The sequence below is a fragment of the Cervus canadensis genome, chromosome 8, assembly GCF_019320065.1.
Source record: "Cervus canadensis isolate Bull #8, Minnesota chromosome 8, ASM1932006v1, whole genome shotgun sequence".
Lineage (NCBI taxonomy): Eukaryota > Metazoa > Chordata > Mammalia > Artiodactyla > Cervidae > Cervus > Cervus canadensis.
This window is the reverse complement of record NC_057393.1, coordinates 77,525,235-77,542,375: the sequence shown is the minus strand read 5'-3', so window position 1 is coordinate 77,542,375 and position 17,141 is coordinate 77,525,235. Positions and strand designations below refer to the sequence as shown.

The 17,141-nt window shown below is 47.1% G+C and overlaps 1 protein-coding gene across 1 annotated transcript in view; it reads right to left on the bottom strand.

The window, feature by feature from the left end:
- CCDC6 (coiled-coil domain containing 6) overlaps positions 1-16,935 on the bottom strand; it is a 109,438-nt gene extending 92,503 nt beyond the window's left edge. Inside the window, exon 1 of the mRNA XM_043476902.1 lies at positions 16,215-16,935. Within this exon, the coding sequence (XP_043332837.1) occupies positions 16,215-16,523 (309 nt within the window). The 5' untranslated portion in view covers positions 16,524-16,935. The remainder of the gene's footprint in view (positions 1-16,214) is intronic.
- Positions 16,936-17,141: the final 206 nt, after the last annotated feature.

Sequence of the window (17,141 nt, the reverse complement as noted above, 5' to 3'; positions counted from 1 at the left end):
ATATACAGAATCCCAGTTCCTCCTCGAGGGATATCTATTACAATCTGATACTGATCTTTGAGTTTTGCAAGAACAAAGGCCTCAACCCAGTGGAAGATGGAATGATGAAGTTGATCTTTTCTGACCCTCACAACTTGAATCAACCAAAGCTTAGACTCTTGTTAAACTTTGCCCCAATTCTATACTGAATCCTCTGCCCCAGCCCCTTCACAAGTATAAATGTTGTTGTTTAGTCGCTAAGTTGTGTCTGGTTCTTTGCGGCCCCATGGACCATGGCCCGCCAGGCTGCACTGTCCATAGGATTTTTCAGGCAAGAATACTGGAGTCAGTTGCCATTTCCTCCTTCAGGGGATCTTCCTGACCCAGGGATGGAACCTGGGTCACCTGCATTGGCAGGCAGTTAAGATTCTTTACCTTCTGAGCCACCTGGGAAGCCCTGAATATGCATGTACTCTTAGCTTAAAACTTCCCCAGTTTTGCTATTGGGGAGTCGCTGCTTCGGGGAAGATCCCAGGTGTTCTCCTTACTTGCTGCAAATAAATCCTTCTTCTGTGGATCACTGACTTGGCTTTGTCTTGTGGCTCAACACCCACTAAGATGTGAACCCGGTTTTCAGGAAATGAAGAAAAAGAAGAATGATCCTTGAGAGGAAACAGAATCTAAGGATTCACTACCTAAGAATATAGAATCTAGGGCAAGGACTTGAGATTATGAATCTAAAAGACAAGCAAATTATGCTCTAGTCTACTCTGAACTCCTGCAAGGAATTTCATAGACCCTCACAGCTGCACCTTGTCACAGAAATACAACACAGTGGTTCAGAACAAGGGCTGCGGCACTGGGCTGCCAATCCAATGACTCTGGCAAGGTAACGTCTCTCCACCTCTGCTCTCCCAATCTGTAAATTTGCACCAGCTGTGCCCTGTGGCTTTGTTTCAAGAGCTCAACGAAGGACTGCACACTAGCTGCATCAGTCATTACCCGCAGCAGAGCTCAGCAGTGTCAAACCCAAGTGCCATCAGGGCACAAAATGAATCAGCCTGGGAAGCTGACAGGAGGTTTGCCCAAGGCAGGTGAGAGCATCCATGCCTTTCCTTCCCTAAGACCTCTCTTTCCAAGGGCTTTCCAAAATCTGAAGCCAAACCACTCACCTGCAGTCCAAAGGCAGCCTGCCAGCCTGCAACCCCTGAATTCTCAACAAGCCATCTCAGCAAACCAAGGAGAAAACCAAGGACCCAAAAGGATATGTGAGTGCTGCCTGGCCCCCCAGTGAGGCCAAAGGGTCCCATTCTCCTTGAGTCACTATAGGCTCAGAAGGAAAGGAGGGACTGAACAAGAGGGTTGGTAACACGCGGCCAAATAAAGGGAGCTACTTGAGACGTACGGTCAAAGTCGGCTTCCAGGAAAAAAGAAAAAAGGAAGCTGGTAGAGGAAGGACAGAAAAAGTGAAAGCGAATTCAGAGCAGCTTGAGGAAGGAGAGGAGGCAATACCCTGAGAAGACCCAAAAAGCCACACTAGTTAGTCCAGTGGTTCAGACCCTGCACTTCCACTGCAGGGAGCATGGGTTTCATCCCTGGTCGGAGAACTAGGATCCTGCATGCCAGCGGCGCAGTCAAAAAAAAAAAAAAAAATGGTCACACTAAAGGAGAGGACAGTGGGCTGGCTTCACAAGGGAGGAGAGGAGGAAAAGAAGACAGGCAAGAAGCAAACCCACCGTCACTGCATAAAGGCAGAAAAGGAAGATACTGAAAATGTCCTGAGGGCTTTCATGAGCCTCATCAGTTATCCCTCAAACTTGAGTGCTAAGAGACCATGAGCCCTTCTAAGAGAAGATACGGTGGCTTAGGGGTCAGGTAAGATGCCATGTGATCACAGAGGGAGGGAGGGGCAGAACTGAGATTTTTTTTCTAAATCTTAGGGTTTCACCAGAATTCAGAGAGACACGTGTACCCCAGTGTTCACTGCAGCACTATTTATAATAGCCAGGACATGGAAGCAACCTAGATGTCCATCAGCAGACAAATGGATAAGAAAGCTGTGGTACATATACACAATGGAGTATTACTCAGCCATTAAAAAGAATACATTTGAATCAGTTCTAATGAGGTGGATGAAACTGAAACCTATATACAGAGTGAAGTAAGCCAGAAAGAAAAACACCAATACAGTATACTAATGCATATATATGGAGATTAGAAAGATGGTAACGATAACCCTATATGAGAGACAGCAAAAGAGACACAGATGTATAGAACAGACTTTTGGACTCTGTGGGAGAGGGCGAGGGTGGGAAGATTTGGGAGAAAGACACTGAAACAGGTATATTATCATATGTGAAACAAATCACCAGTCCAGGTTTGATGCATGAGACAGGGTGCTTGGGGCTGGTGCACTGGGATGACCCAGAGGGATGGAATGGGGAGGGAGGTGGGAGGGAGGTTCAGGATGGGGAACACAGGTACACCCACAGCGGATTCATGTCAATGTATGGCAAAACCACTTATAATACTGTAAAGTAATTAGCCTCCAATTAAAATAAATAAATTTATATTAAAAAATAAAGTCAAAACCTATTTAAGATTAAAAAATAAATAAAAATTAGGGGTTTCAGGATTTCCAGGTAAAGTACAAGATGCCCAGGGACTTCCCTGGCAGTCTAGCGGTTAAGACTGTATCCTTCCAATGCAGGAGGGTCAGGCTCCATCCCAGGTTGGTAAACTAACATCTCCCATGCCAGGAGGCAGGGCAAAACAAAACAAAAAATCAAGACACCCAGTTAAGTCTGCATTTCAGATATACTACAAATGATTTTTTTAGTACATATATATTCCATTTAGTACATATATGTTCCACAGTGGGAACACATATACCCTAAAAAACTACTCATCATTTACCTGAAATTTAAACATGGCTCCTCATCTTATATTTTTGCTGAATGTGGCAACCCTATCTGGTTTCCTAGTCTTCATTATACCAAGCTGTCTCCAAGAACCCCGGTGTGGAAAAATAGAAAAGAGTTAATGAATAAAAGGAATAAAGGGATGATTCACACAGACAGACTTATGGAGGATGCTAAGCTACAACACATCAACTTAAAGCCCAAGAACAGAAAAGGGGGAGCAGTGGAACCATGGGAACTTGAGAACAAGAATGCACGGGACTTAGGAGAAGCAGCGCAGCCTACTGGCTTTCACGTGTGGGCTGGCAGGCGCATTCCAGGTGCCTCTTCACATCCCCCATTGGGTTCCAAGGACCCAGAGCTGCAAGGCACGGGGCCAAGAAAGAACGATACAAATCAGGGATTCAAAGTCATCAATGCCGATCTCCTTCAACCTGAAAGAATCTGACAGGCAGGCCCCCCAAGTAGCCTGGGAAGGAGGCAGGGAGAAACCAAGAGACCCCAGGAAGCCTTGGCTAGAGCAGGGAGAAGGGATGGGCACGCCTGGCTCCCAGAAGGCTTACTCCAACTCGTTCATGACTTGCTGAAATACACGGGCTGCCTTCCTGCCCCTTCATCACAACCAAAAGCCTTCACACCAGGGCACTAAAACCCCAACAGTGCCCTGGTGAAAAGCAGTTCCTTCAACCTTCGCAAAAGCCCTAGGCTGCCATTGCTACTGCTACAGAGATAGCCAGAGGCAACAGACAGAAAAACAGTCCCACCACAGACCTCCACAGACCACTGCAGACCTGGGAGCCCAGGGCGGTCCCTCCAGCACAAGGGCACTGCAAGCCTGCAAAGTCGGGCAGCTTCAAAGAGTCCTGTTGTGCTTTCTGTGCTTCAGAGCAGCCGCTAAGCAGGAGTGGAACGCATGTCTCAGCCATCAAAGTCCACCCTCTGGAACCCACACCCCCATGGAAAAGGGTCAAAAGTCACACAACAGAGAAGCAGGCTGTCTGCCTGCTGCCCACGGCGCTAAAGGCAGAAGCCTGGGCAAAGGTGTACATTGGCTCTTTTTTCATGAAATAATGGAAAGAGCCCGACAACTGGCCTACAAGAAAAAATGGATCTTTTAGGAAGCTGGATTGCCTCTCATTACTTATGCACAGCCACACAGGCGGGTTTTATCCTGACTCACCGAACCCCAGGAAATGAGCCCAGCTCCCAGGCATCCCCAAGCACCAGAAAAACACAGGCCCTGAGAAGTCAGACTGCAGAGCTCCCCAGCCTGAGGTCTCCAGAGAGATGGGCCCCTCTCAGCAATTCAGACAATTTTGCACCATCCTATTACGTATAAACAGGGTTATCAAGAACACCTTTGATTCTGAAGCACATTTTGGAGAACAAGAGAAAGTATGTATGTACATGTGTGGGGTGGGTGTTTACAAATCATCTTTAATATCATTTTCTACAAGAATAATTCACAAATTATCGAAACACTTTGACGTGCACTGTTTCATCTGATCCTCGTAATGACTGGTATTAACCCTAGAGACTGTGGTTTTACCAGGTAAGTCCATGGAGGCTCAAAGGCTCTGAGAGCAGCATAACGAACTAGCAATGTAGCTAGAACCTCAACTAACTGGAAGCCTCATTCTGTAGGGCCTGTGCTGCCTTGCAATGTCCAGTGATCAACACTAGGGAAGGAGATGGGGCTACGCAAGGGGCAAAGCTAAACTAAAGGCAATTCCACAGGGGAATACTGTGCAGCTGCAGCAAAGGACCACTGCCACAGGTAACACGGATGCCGTCTAATGTCAGTCACTGTGGGAACTAGGATGTGAAATCAGAGAATCTGCACGCATACAAAATACATTCTGTATAAAGCTACTTACAATATAAAGTTCAAAAAGAAGCAAAAAATTAATCCTCAGTGTTAGAGGTAAGAACAAGTCACTTTGGGGGTGTGGTGAGTGGAACAGAGAGTACAAGGGAACTTTGGGGGGTGTCGGGGGTGCTGATACTAGCATGCATCCTAAGTGGGGTAGTGATTTACACTGGTGAATTTACAGGTAAATTCACTGAGCACTTTTGCATCAGTTTGTGCTTTCAAAGCTTGGGGACTTTATTGCCGTGGTCCTCAACCTTTTTGGCACCAGGGACTGATTTCGTGGAGGGCAATTTTTCCAAAGCGCCAGGGGGGTGGGAGGTGGGGGGGAGGGGTTGGTCTGGGGATGATTCAAGCGCGTTACATTTACTGTGCGCTGTATTTCTAATCTAATGCTGCTGCTGTACTGGTCCAGGGCCGAGAAGTTGGGGACCCCTGCTTTACTGTATGTTGTACTCCACTAGCGAGTTTATCCAAAGTAAACTTGGACATCCCCCAAATAAATTCCATGAACTGGACTGAGCAGTGGCTGTGCTAAGACTGTGGAAAAAGGGAAATGAGGCTTCAAATGGCAGGGTTTTATGTGCTGGTCAAGCTACCATCACAGACTGACTACCTGGCTCAAATCACTGTCCCGCCGCTCACTGCATCCTAGGCCAGGACGCTGAGGCTGTTCCACCTTGCTGCTTCATCTGGGAATCAGAGGCAGCAAAGGGGTTGCAGTGAGAATCAAGTGAGGCCCTGAAATTCATCTTTCACAGTGCCTGGCACGGTGTTTTAGAACTGTGCCAGGCACAGAGCGAGACCAAAATACTTAACTGTTATTACCATGGGATAAGACGGGTCGTCTTATAGATGACAAATAACATAGTACCTGTCTCCCAGTAGTTTAGAAGGAAAACACAAATGTCTCCTCCACTAAGCAGCCAGAGCAGATTATGAACATCCAGAAATGTTCCAACTGTTTCCCCCTCCCTGCCCATTTCTGTCATCAGCCCCCAGACGGGACCCAAGAACAGAGCCAGCCAGGCCCTGCTCACCACCACCCCCCACACTTTCCTTTCTTTCCCCACATTCACGAAATGCCTCCTCCTTCCACCACTCCCGCCTGCGCCTAGATGAACTTCATCTTTCAGGTTCTCACTTCTATAACCTCCTGAGAGAGACAGCCCTCCGTGACTGTGGTCCCTCTCCCGGCCTGAGTCGGGGGCCCTCCAGCAGCTCTCCTCGCAGATGCTATCTGTGGCGACTGCCTGGCATACAGGAGGTGATCAATACAGCGGCTGAAAAAAATCCACTTCTCTTGTGCTCGTCAGACTATTTTTAAGTAGAGGTTATAACTTAAGTATAAAGAGACTGGTTCCAGCCTGGGATGAGGCAGGAGAGTGGAGGAGGGGGGCCCCGATGGCAGAACTATCAGCAGAGGTGGCACACTCCGCAGTAACATGAGACAGGGTGAGGGGTGCAACAGACCCAGGCCCAACACTGGAGGCCAGTCAGTCAGAAAGTCTGCACACCCCACGCACAAGGCACCCTCTTTATCGTTGTTTCTCTTCCAAAGCAGAGAGTCTGCAACCCTGGAAACACTCCCTGAGGCCTGGGCTGGCATCCTGGGAATGTGCGGCAGGAACGGGGCAGCCCTGACTACTCTAAATGAAGGAACGCCGCAGTGTGGGAACACAACTAAGAAGAAAACGCCCCCAGCAGGATAAAGACACAACTGTTCATAAATTTGTTTATGTGCTTAAACTCTGAGGTCAGAGTTCCAGTTCTAGCCATAGGTCCTCAGGCAAGTTGCAGAACGTCTCTGGGTGTAAATTTGCAAATCTGTAAGACTACACATCAGTGGTGTGGATTAATTCAGGATATAAGTAAACCCCTCCCAACAGCACCCACGCCATAGTAAGCACTGGGTAAACATAAGCAGTTGTCATAGCAACACAAAACTACTTCCAAGTAGTTCAATGCTGATAAGGAAGAATTTCAAGCATTTTTTTTTTTTTTTTGCTTTTTCAGACTTTCTTAAAGTATGGTTTATCTGAAATGCTATCAAGGAAATTAAACATAAGATTTTTTTTTCTTTAAATGGCAAACATCATCTACAAGGTGCTAGGGCTAAATCCTTTCTCTTTCCCAGAAGACAAGCCTTCCCTGTGCATTAGTCCCTCCCCAGTTCTCCACATCTGGGTGCCCACTCTGAGAGCAGATTCAGACCTATGGTGTGGAGCCTAGAGCTAGGGTGCCATATATTGGCTAAATGGACAAAAAGAACCAGAATACGGATTAGCCAAGAGGCAATAAAAATTGAAGCTGGAGCAAGATATCAACAGCATTTTAGTATACGTGCTGCCGAAGCGAGCACTATCAACAGCATTTTAATTAAAGCTGTTTAGGTCCTAATTAAAGAATTTAGGTCCTAATTCACAACTTCAACACCAAGACAAGAAAAAGAAGCTAGCTGCTTTTGCACACCAGACTCCAGTTTTTCTTTAAAAATTAAAAAGAAAAAAAAAACGTTTAAAGTAACTAGAAATAGAGGTTACCAAGGGCTGGAGGTAGGCGGGAAATGAAGAGTTACTGTTTAATGTAAACAGTTTCTGCTTGGGATGTTGAAAAAGTTCGGGAAATGGGTAGTGGTGATGGCGGCACAACACTGTAAATGTAACTAATGTCACTGAATCATACACTTAAAAATGGTTCAAGGGGCAACACTTATATTGTGTCTATATTACAACCAAAAAAAATGTCATTGTATCTTCAGTACTTCAAAATAATAAGCTACATGCACTCAAGGTTTAAAATGATGTGAAACAGTTAATAATGCTGTTCAAAAGACATGGCACCTTACCAGGTAGTTACTTGGACCGAAAGAAGTCCAAACTGCTACTTTATAGCATATACACTTAAAATTGTACTCTTTGGTTAACAAAGACATTAAAATCATCCAGCCAATTTTTTTTTCTCTCAAATTTTTGTGTTTCTATAATCAGAGGTTACTAAATGAAGCAGAGACACAATATTTTGACTTTTAGCAAATGTCTTTGTTTAGATAAATTAAGGCCTACCTAGTGAAGAACCAAAAAAAAAAAAAAAACCCAAACAAAAAAATCTCAATAGAATAAAAGTTATTATACGAGTAATTACTTAAGATAACTGAAAAAAAAAACAACACATTGTTTACATGCAAATAATTTCATAAGTTGAGAAGCTCTTTCTATAATTAAAACACCAAATAATTTTTCTCTCAGGACTATTTTAGCTCTTCTAATTAAAAAACCTTGACTGCCCAAGACTCTGTTCACTAGTGAAATAAACACATGAAGGGTTTAATGCAGGTACTAGATTTCTAAGAACTTCCCTTACCTCACCCTTAGTCCATGCTGTTTTCATTCTTTCACTTTCCTCTTTCCTTCTATGGAAAACTTTTTTGAATTATGACCTACGTCTGTCTGGCTGAATATCCCAGCTCTGCTTCTCAGTACCGAATGGCCTCATCTGATCCCAAGTGGCCCGAGATGCCCTGGAGGGTGTTAACCCACTCACTCGGGACACACACCTGGCACCCATGGAGGCTGGTCTGATCTGGAACAGATGCGTGCAAGATTATCCCATCCATCAACACTGCTTTTTTACAAAACCGGAGTTTGCAACTGCCCATAAACTAGTATCTCTAATCCATTTTAACCTTAAGAAGTCTTTGTTTTCACAGTTTCCATTAAAGATTTAAGAAATTTGGTCCATGCAATAATGTCTGTGTAAGGAAAGTGGGTGGGCCCCAGAGTGTAATAGGAATAGATGAAAAAACCACCTAGATAATTTGTCTATGGGCAGATGTAAATTATGAAATTAAAAACATCACTGACATTTCTTTTCAATCATCACCATATTAAAAGAAAATTAAAAACAAACAAAAAGCCTTTCAGTGCCACCTGGACACAGACAAATTGAGCAACAGTTCTCTATCGCTGCCTTACAAAATAAACTCTCAGCTAATTAAACTGTGAGTGAATATGATACATTGTTTCCTTAAAGGTATTCACCAAAAGAGATGAACTTTATTTTGGAAGGTGGAAGGTAAGCCAGCCCTTGCTGGAACCTTGGCACCAGTCAGCCTGGACCGCCTTTCTGGCTTCCACTTGCATGTTGGTTATTTCCGCACCTCACAACTCTCTGGGCTGCAAAGTGATGGAGAGGGAAGGCCAGTTCTCTCTGCTCTGAATTCCCTGCCGCAACCAGCCAGGGCCAAGCTGAACACCAGTCAAGTGCAACCCTGCTGGAGAAGCCCTTACATTCCTTCTGGGTATTTTGGAGTACCTAACACCCAGTAGGCAGTTCCCAAGTACTTGGAGGTTGAATCCTGCCTGTTGTAGGCTGTATTTATGACACACCATTCTGTCCCTTACTGAAAAGGTGAAAATTTCCCAGCGTTAAACAAGTGAGTATGAAAATGAATTTTAAGCACTAATCTGCACTCCATGCCTCGGATCTAGGGACGAATAATAAGTAAGGGAGTGAATTCATTCTAAACAACCATCAAACTGTTAACCCTTTGTTAGTTCTCCCTAAAAGAGAACACCTACACAAACTGACATTTGCAATTTATGAGCTGGAGCACTGGGATAAAATACACAGCTGTGGACTTGACAAGCATAAAAGGTAAGAAAATCTGATAGCCTTGGGGAGGTAGGAAGAGTCTGCAAGTTAATACCTCTCCAAGATCCTGACTATTAGAAATACTTTTCAGAGCATTCGTTTCCCTGTCAGGAAAATTTCAACCACCACTGAGCAGGAACACTCTGAACCCGTGATCACCAGCCCTGACGATCATTCAATCCATCTATTAATAAAAGCAACTAACTGCCTGTGATTGAAAACAAAAAGCAACACCTACCACTAAGAGACAAAGTACAAGAGGGAACAAAGAAGGTGACCTTACTCCTTACTCAACCTGGCTGTATGAACCTAAAGTCTCAGATTAGCATTTCTAGGAGTAAATGCTGCAATGCACGATTTGAGGAAGAAAACAAGAATGCAAGTACACACTGTGTGACACTATCAACCTCCCCAAATCCACTCTGCAAACCACACGTGGAAATCCACCAGGATTCAACAAATCTCCCCATCCGGTTTGCAGATACCGCCCCAATTGGAGCTTCAGGTGCCTGCTATTTGCACTGATACCTCCTCCCCATGATGGCCCACAGGTTGTTTTCCAGAAGCAGCCATGGGGCATTTCAACATTAAATAAGGTTATGAGGAATGCCTGGAGTGACCTGTCACCATCAACAAAATGGAAGGGGCAAATCTGAACCCCTCCGACAGAGTCACTTTCTCCTCTAAGCCTTGCTCAAACAACCCTTGGAAAGTGAACCCAACGAAACTATGTCCCCGTTTAGAGGTGAAAAGGTATCGCGAATGCCTAGGTATTGCTACAAGGTTGCCTACAGTATCACCCATAACAGGAAGGCAAAGCTTTGGGACATACACTAATTGAGGTGGTCCGCAAAAGTATACAGTGTATCCATTCATCCATACAAGGATGGTGAAGATGGTGTTTGCTGTTGTTGCTGACAGTTAGGAGAGCAGCTCTAGGAGCATAAGCATTGGAGACAGTCTTGGCTCCCTCGCCCAGGACAAAACAAAACAAAAACACCTCATCACTTAATGCCTCTGAGGTCAGCCCAACATACCCTTGAGTGTCTACTGCATGCCAGGGACCGAAGAATGGAAGTGAACAAGGCAAATTCTGCTCCCAAAGGGGAGACCTACATGCTGGGGGCCTGGAGAGGAAGCGGTCTCATGAATGGGCAACTAACCCAGCATGTGGCTGGCAAAGAGGCAGTACTAGTGCACACGGAGGTCAGAAGGAAGTACAGCCTGCTTGGATTTATAGGGTGAAGGGTAGGGAAGGACATTTAAGGGCAGGAGGTACATCTTAGAGAAGCCAGAGAAACCTACTGAGATTCAGGAGCTGGCAGTTCAGTAGAGTGAGAGCTTTGAGAATGTGAGGGGTGTGTCTCTGAAGCAAGCAGGGGCCAGATCATAGAGAGCCTGGTAAACCACAAAAAGTTCACCTGGAGTCAGAGGGCAATGGAAGTCATTAAAAGTCTGTGAGCAAGCAACAGTTCCTTCAGATTTTTGCTCCAGACCAGTGTCTCTGGTCTTGAACAAGAGTCCCCACAAACCAGATATTGGTGATTCTCTGAACTATTCCCCATCCTCAGCAAAATAAATAAAAGCACTAGAAAAGACTGTCTGGACCTCCTCTACACTTTTGTAGGGCTTTTTAAAAAATCAAATACAAAGAGTTTATATGAAACACACAGAAGAAATCTAAGAATAGCCTCTATAAGAAGACTGGATTTGTGTATGATCAGACCTAACTGTGAGATCATACTTTTCTCTAAGTTGCGTCTAAAGTTGGGTACTTTCACTAGAATCTAAGGGGGAAAAAAAAATTAAAGCAAGGAAAACAAAAGTCACACACTACACCTTTTTATAAGGGCAATGTTGATCTGACAGCTTCATAATCTGCCAAAACAAAATCTTAAGAAATGGAAAATAGTGTATTGGGCATCCAGAGTAAATAATCTGAAATCCACAACATTAACTATATGGTAGCTTTTATTGGTTAATGAAATTGTTACACTGTTGATATTTATTTTTTTTTTACACTGTTGATATTTAAAACAGCCAAGTTTTCTAATCTAAATACCATACCAACACGTTTTTCTTCTATAACTTCAAAAGATCTTTGTATTCCTGTTTCCCTCAACTTCTATAATGAAAGACTAATATTATAGATAGAAAAAGACGCTTAAACTCTAGTAATTTGTCATGGGCCTTTACTTCCAAACCAAACATATGGCAAAGGTCTGAGCTGGTCCAGAAAACACACCTTGGTGAACTAGCATCCAGGAATAAGACCCTGCTTATACTTTGAGAAACTAGTCCAGAACTTAGCAGCCATTCAATTACTGCCCACAATTACATTTCATCTTCTCAGAGACCACGATCCCTGGATTCCTCTCGCTACGTTGACTCAGATAATCTCCTATTACATTTTAACCCAAAGGACAAGTCAGAAAGATCAAGCCTAACATCTAAAAGCTACTCAACAGTGTAACTGAGCAATTTTTGTTTTGTTTTGTTTATTTTCTCCACTCCAAAGAAGAAGTTATGACTGATAATCAGCAGTCTGGCTCCACTGCTGATTTACTGGGAGAAATCGGATAATCACTCAAAACATTCCATTCCACCACTAACCCAAATAAAACACACCAGGGGAAAGCTGTGGCAGTGGACACTTGTAGACAGGGATGAAAGGCCTTGTACAGTTGATTCTTCCCCACAGATGATGTTTACCTCCATCATACAGATGTGGAGAACACAGACCATGAAGCCGGTCCTTTATTAAAAGGGTAGCTTAACTAGAATAAGCACCTACATACCAAAAGAGACAGAAATGACTGCCGGTTAAGAACTTCTATTGGCCTTTGGACTTGGCTTAAAAAATGAGGGCCCAATAATGAGCTATCACTACACACCTACTAGGATGGACAAAATCCAAGACAGATAACACCCAAATGCTAGCAAGGATGTGGAGCAACAGGAACTCTCATCACTGCTGGTGGGCATGCAAAATGGTAGTCACTCCAAAAAGTTTGGCAGTTTCTTTACAAAATGAAAATACTCTCACCATACTACCAGCAATTAGCTCCTCCCTACTTACCCAAATGAGCAGAAACCTTCTGTCTACCCCCAAAAATGTGCACACAGAAGTGTACTGCAGGTTCATTCACAGCTGCCAAAACTTGGAAGCCACCAAGTCCTTCATTAGGTAAATGGTATAAGTAAGTAAGCTGTGGTATAGTCAAAGAAATATCATTCAATGTTAAAAAGAAAGGAGGGACTTCCCTGGTGGTCCAATGGTTCAGAGTCCACCTTCCAATGCACAGGACGTGGGTTCAATCCTTGGTCAGGGAACTAAGATCCCACATGCTGCAGGGCAACTAAGCCTGTACCTCAACTAGAGAAGCCTATGTGTTGCAACAAAGACTCAGTGCAGCCAAGAAAGAAAAAAGAAATGAGCTACCAAGCCAGGAAGAAACAGGGAGGAAACTTAGATGCATCTTACGAAGTGAAAGATGCCCATCTGAAAAGGCTACAGATTGAATGATTCCAACTATATGACTTTCCGGAAAAGGCAAAACTATGCTTTTGGCCACCTGATGTGAAGAACTGACTCACTGGAAAAGACCCTGATGCTGGGAAAGATTGAAGGCAGGAGGAGAAGGGGACGACAGAGGACGAGGTGGTTGGATGGCATCACAGACTCCACGGACATGAGTTTGAGCAAGCTCCAGGAGTTGGTGATGGACAGGGAAGCCTGGCATGCTGCAGTTCATGGGGTTGCAGAGAGTCGGACACAACTGAGCAACTCAACTGATGGAAGACAGAAAAAAGATTGATGGTGGCCAGGGGTTAGTGAGGGATGAAAAGGCTGAGCACGGGGGATTTTTATGGCACTGGACCTGCTCTGTACACTATCATGGTGCTACAATTCATTGTACACTTGCCCAAACTGATAGAATGTACCACACCGAGAGTGAACCCTATAGACTTTGCGTGATTATGTTGTTTCAATGTTGGTTCATAGGTTGTAACAAACGCACCATTCAGGTGGCGGATGTTGATAATGGAGGAGGGGAGGAAGGGCAGGGAGTATTTTCCTGGTACCTTCTGCTTAAGTTTGCTGCTAAACTAAAACTACCCCCTCACCCCCCCAAAAAAGCAACCCCTCTCTCTTCCCAGGGTGTAGATGATCAGCAAGGAAAAGACATCTACAATCACCTTCTGTGCTCAAAAATATTAAAGTTAATATCATAATTAGAGTTACTAGTAAGAGCCATGAAGACAAATATAGGATTCTGGCACCATCTTCTCTTCAAATAAAATTAGTGAGAAATCTACCAAGGCCTTCACTTAATATTTAAGTCTTTTCACAAACTTCCTGGATTGCTAGCAGCAAGTTTCACGCAGCTTAACCTTGACATAGACACACAGTGTTGTTCAATGGAATCCTTACATCCACAGACTTACTTCATGTAGACACACATATTTTTCCTCCCAAATTACAAACCCTAAAGGTCATACCCACTCACCACAATCTGTGTCCTAAGTCAGTCAACTCTAACAAAACGCTCAAAGGAATCTCTCCTCTGCATTTGCCTGAGTAACACCTGCCAAGTATTAGGGAACTCAATACACCACAAGCACTTTTTATTTATCCCCCTGAATATATTCATCAGAGATTAAAGAATGGAGAGTCTTCTGGTACCTATAGGCTGTCATCCAAAGCAATTTTAAAATTTGACTCCATGAGGCCGCAGAACTTTTCACCAAGTGTATTTGGTGAGATGTCAGTTTTAGTTGAGGGAAGTTCCAGTGAAGCCACCACCTCACACAGCTCTTCACGCCAAGTGTTCAGTGGCCTGTGATCTTACACACCAGGAATGAATGTGTCTGTGTACAATTTACAGACCTACTTTTAATATGGTCAAGTGTCAAACAGCTAACCCTTTCATAGTCTCTCCACCCGGCCATCCTCCTTCCCAAACAAAAACAGCCTGAATTGCTCACAGTATGCAAGAAGTCAGAGATTCCATTTTATGCAAGTTTCACTACTTTCAGTGGTTCACATTCTCCAAGAGACCAGACTCACCCTCTCATTTACTAACTCCAATCTTAAATAAACTGCCTCCACCAACTTCCCCCTCTTCTCAAACCTCCACTCACCAAAGACATCTCTCTCAGCCAAGAAGGCTCCAGAAGAGGCTTGGAAGTGGCTGCCTCTGCAAATTCCTCCCCATCCTACCAAAAGGGCACTTCAAGAACTTGACAGTCTGAATATTGCTTCAATGCCATTCACCAGAGCTGGATCGGAGCATGCGGGGTGTCTTTCAGCAATCAATTTCTATTTAGGCTGCCTATCACAATGAAACTTTGGTGAAAACCTGCTTTCTAAGCAAACTCAGAATGCCATCCAGTCCCCAAGTGCGAGCCAGCACGGGGCGGGGGTGGGCGGGTGGGCAGCGTGGATACACACAGTCCGTCCTCCACTGACGACTTTCTGGTACAGGGGCATCCTAAACTTGCCGCATTTCCTTTGCAGAGTTGTGATCTTCCATCCATCCCCGAATTCACGATTTCTTCTCCATCTGAAGGTTCAACCTAATCAGCTATTGTGGAGTTAACTATGGCAATTCATCCCCTGGGTTTCTGGACATTTTCCTCTCTCCTCCGGGCTGGGAAACTGTTTTGATCTAACAGGGTTGCCTGTGTGGGGATTCTGCATGTTAATGATGTGGCTAGCCGGCAGGGATAGTAGGTGAGAGCACACACTGTACTTTTCCCAGTTATGTTTCGCCTCATCACAGCTAATCGTGGCCTTTCTAAAGGCCTGCTACACGAGAAGCGAGACCTACACACCTAATCTTATCCTCTTTGCGGGAGCCTCCGGGGACCAGGTGGAAACAGAACAGACAGCCCGTTCTCCCGTCAAGTATCTAGAAGCCGAACCAAAATATCCCTCAGACAGACACTCCACCGCCAAGGAAGCAAACACACGCCAAAACAACAACAACAACAACTCCCTTTTGCTCGGCGAGGGAGTCAGCCGATCTCCTTCACCCTGGTTTCAGCCGGTCCGGACTTCATACCCTTCGCTCTGTCCAAGCCGGTATAAGATGCTGCGTTCTCCCAGCAGTACACGGCCGCCACCACCCCCCACCCAGGGAAAGGACTTCCAACGGAGGTGGGAGCATCAGCTCCGGTACCCGCCCTTCCCTCTCGATCCTGGCCAGAAAAACTGCACTTCCCGGATTCCCGGCCACTCTCTCCCGCCCCCTCCCCGGGCGATCCAGCTAGCGCTGTCCTAATGCCAACCAAGTGCCCAGCCCAGCTGCACACCCCCCGCACTCTCGGCCAGGTCCCCGGAACAGGCCCCGGCTTCCTGCCTCTCCCTCAGCCTAGGACTCCCCGATCTGGACGCACCCCTCAAGCAAACTAGGACTGAAAAAAGTCCCCCCGCCCCCCCCAGCCACGCCGCCAGCTTCCAGCTCCTCCCGGAGGAGCCTCCTCCCTAAGGGGCGACAAGGGAACGTGGTATATGTGTGTGTGGGGGGGGGGTGTGGGGGGGGGTCCCAGCAGCCTCTTCCCGCACCCCGCGAGGGGCCTGGACCCCGGGGAGGGCAGACCAGCGCGGTCCCGAAGGGACACCTCCCACTCCCTCCACCCTCCGGGGCTGGGTCTTGGCAGCGAGTATGCTCGCTGCTGGTCCTCGGAAGCCTAGAATAGCCCGGGGGCTGCCCCGGGTCGGGAGGCAGCATCTCCCAGGGGCGGGCGGAGGTCAGCACCGCGGCGCACCCCGGGGGGGCACTCACGATGGTCACGCTGGCTTTGCGCAGGTCGCGGTTCTCCTCCTGCAGCGCCTTGCACTTGAGTTTGTAGGTCTCCAGCTCGATCTTGAGCACCTTGTTCTCCTGCTGCAGCGAGGCCAGGCGGTTGGTGAGCTCCTCCAGGCGGAACGGGGAGATGACAATGCCCCCCGACTTCCCACCGCCGCCACCTCCCCCGCCGCCACCGCCGCCGCCGCCGCCCGAGGTCGACGAGCAAGACGACTGCATGGCGGCCGAGCCACCGCTGTTGCCCCCCGCCCCGTCCGTGTCGCTCTCGCTGGCGCTGTCCGCCATGGCCGCGGCGGGCTGGGGAGACGCGCAGGAGGAGGAGCAGGGAGGCGGCGGCGGCGAAGGCTGGGCTGCGAATGAGTGGGCGCCGGGGCGAGCACAGGGGAGCGCCGAGCTGGGCGCCTGGCACCAGGGCGCAGACTCGGAGCGGCGGCGAGAGAAAGAGAGGGAGCTTCCCGCTGCCAAGGGACCTCCTCTGCCAGAGAACAGAGACCCCGCCCGGGCTCGGGCAGTACTGCACTGGGGCTCGCTCCAGCCGGGCTTGGCGCGCTCGCTAGGCCGCTCGGCTAAGCCGGCGGAAAGCTCCGAGACTCACCCGCCGCCGCCCTCCTGGCGCCCGCCGGCTGGCTGGGGAGGCGCTGGCCGGGCCGGGGCGGGAAAGCCAGGCCAGCCTCCGCACCAGCCGCTCGCCAGCCGCACGTGTTCTGAGGGAGGGCCTCCCAGCCCCCTGACCTAAGCCCGCGGCCGCCCAGCCTCTTCCGGGCTCGCGCCCGCTCCTGGGAAAAAGAAACCTAATGCCCCACTCGCCTCGCAGGTGCTGGGTACACGTGGAAAGGTCAGCCCGGCGCGGGCATCCAGCCCCCGCCGACTCCGTGGCCCCATCTTCCGCTGACCGTGTGTGCT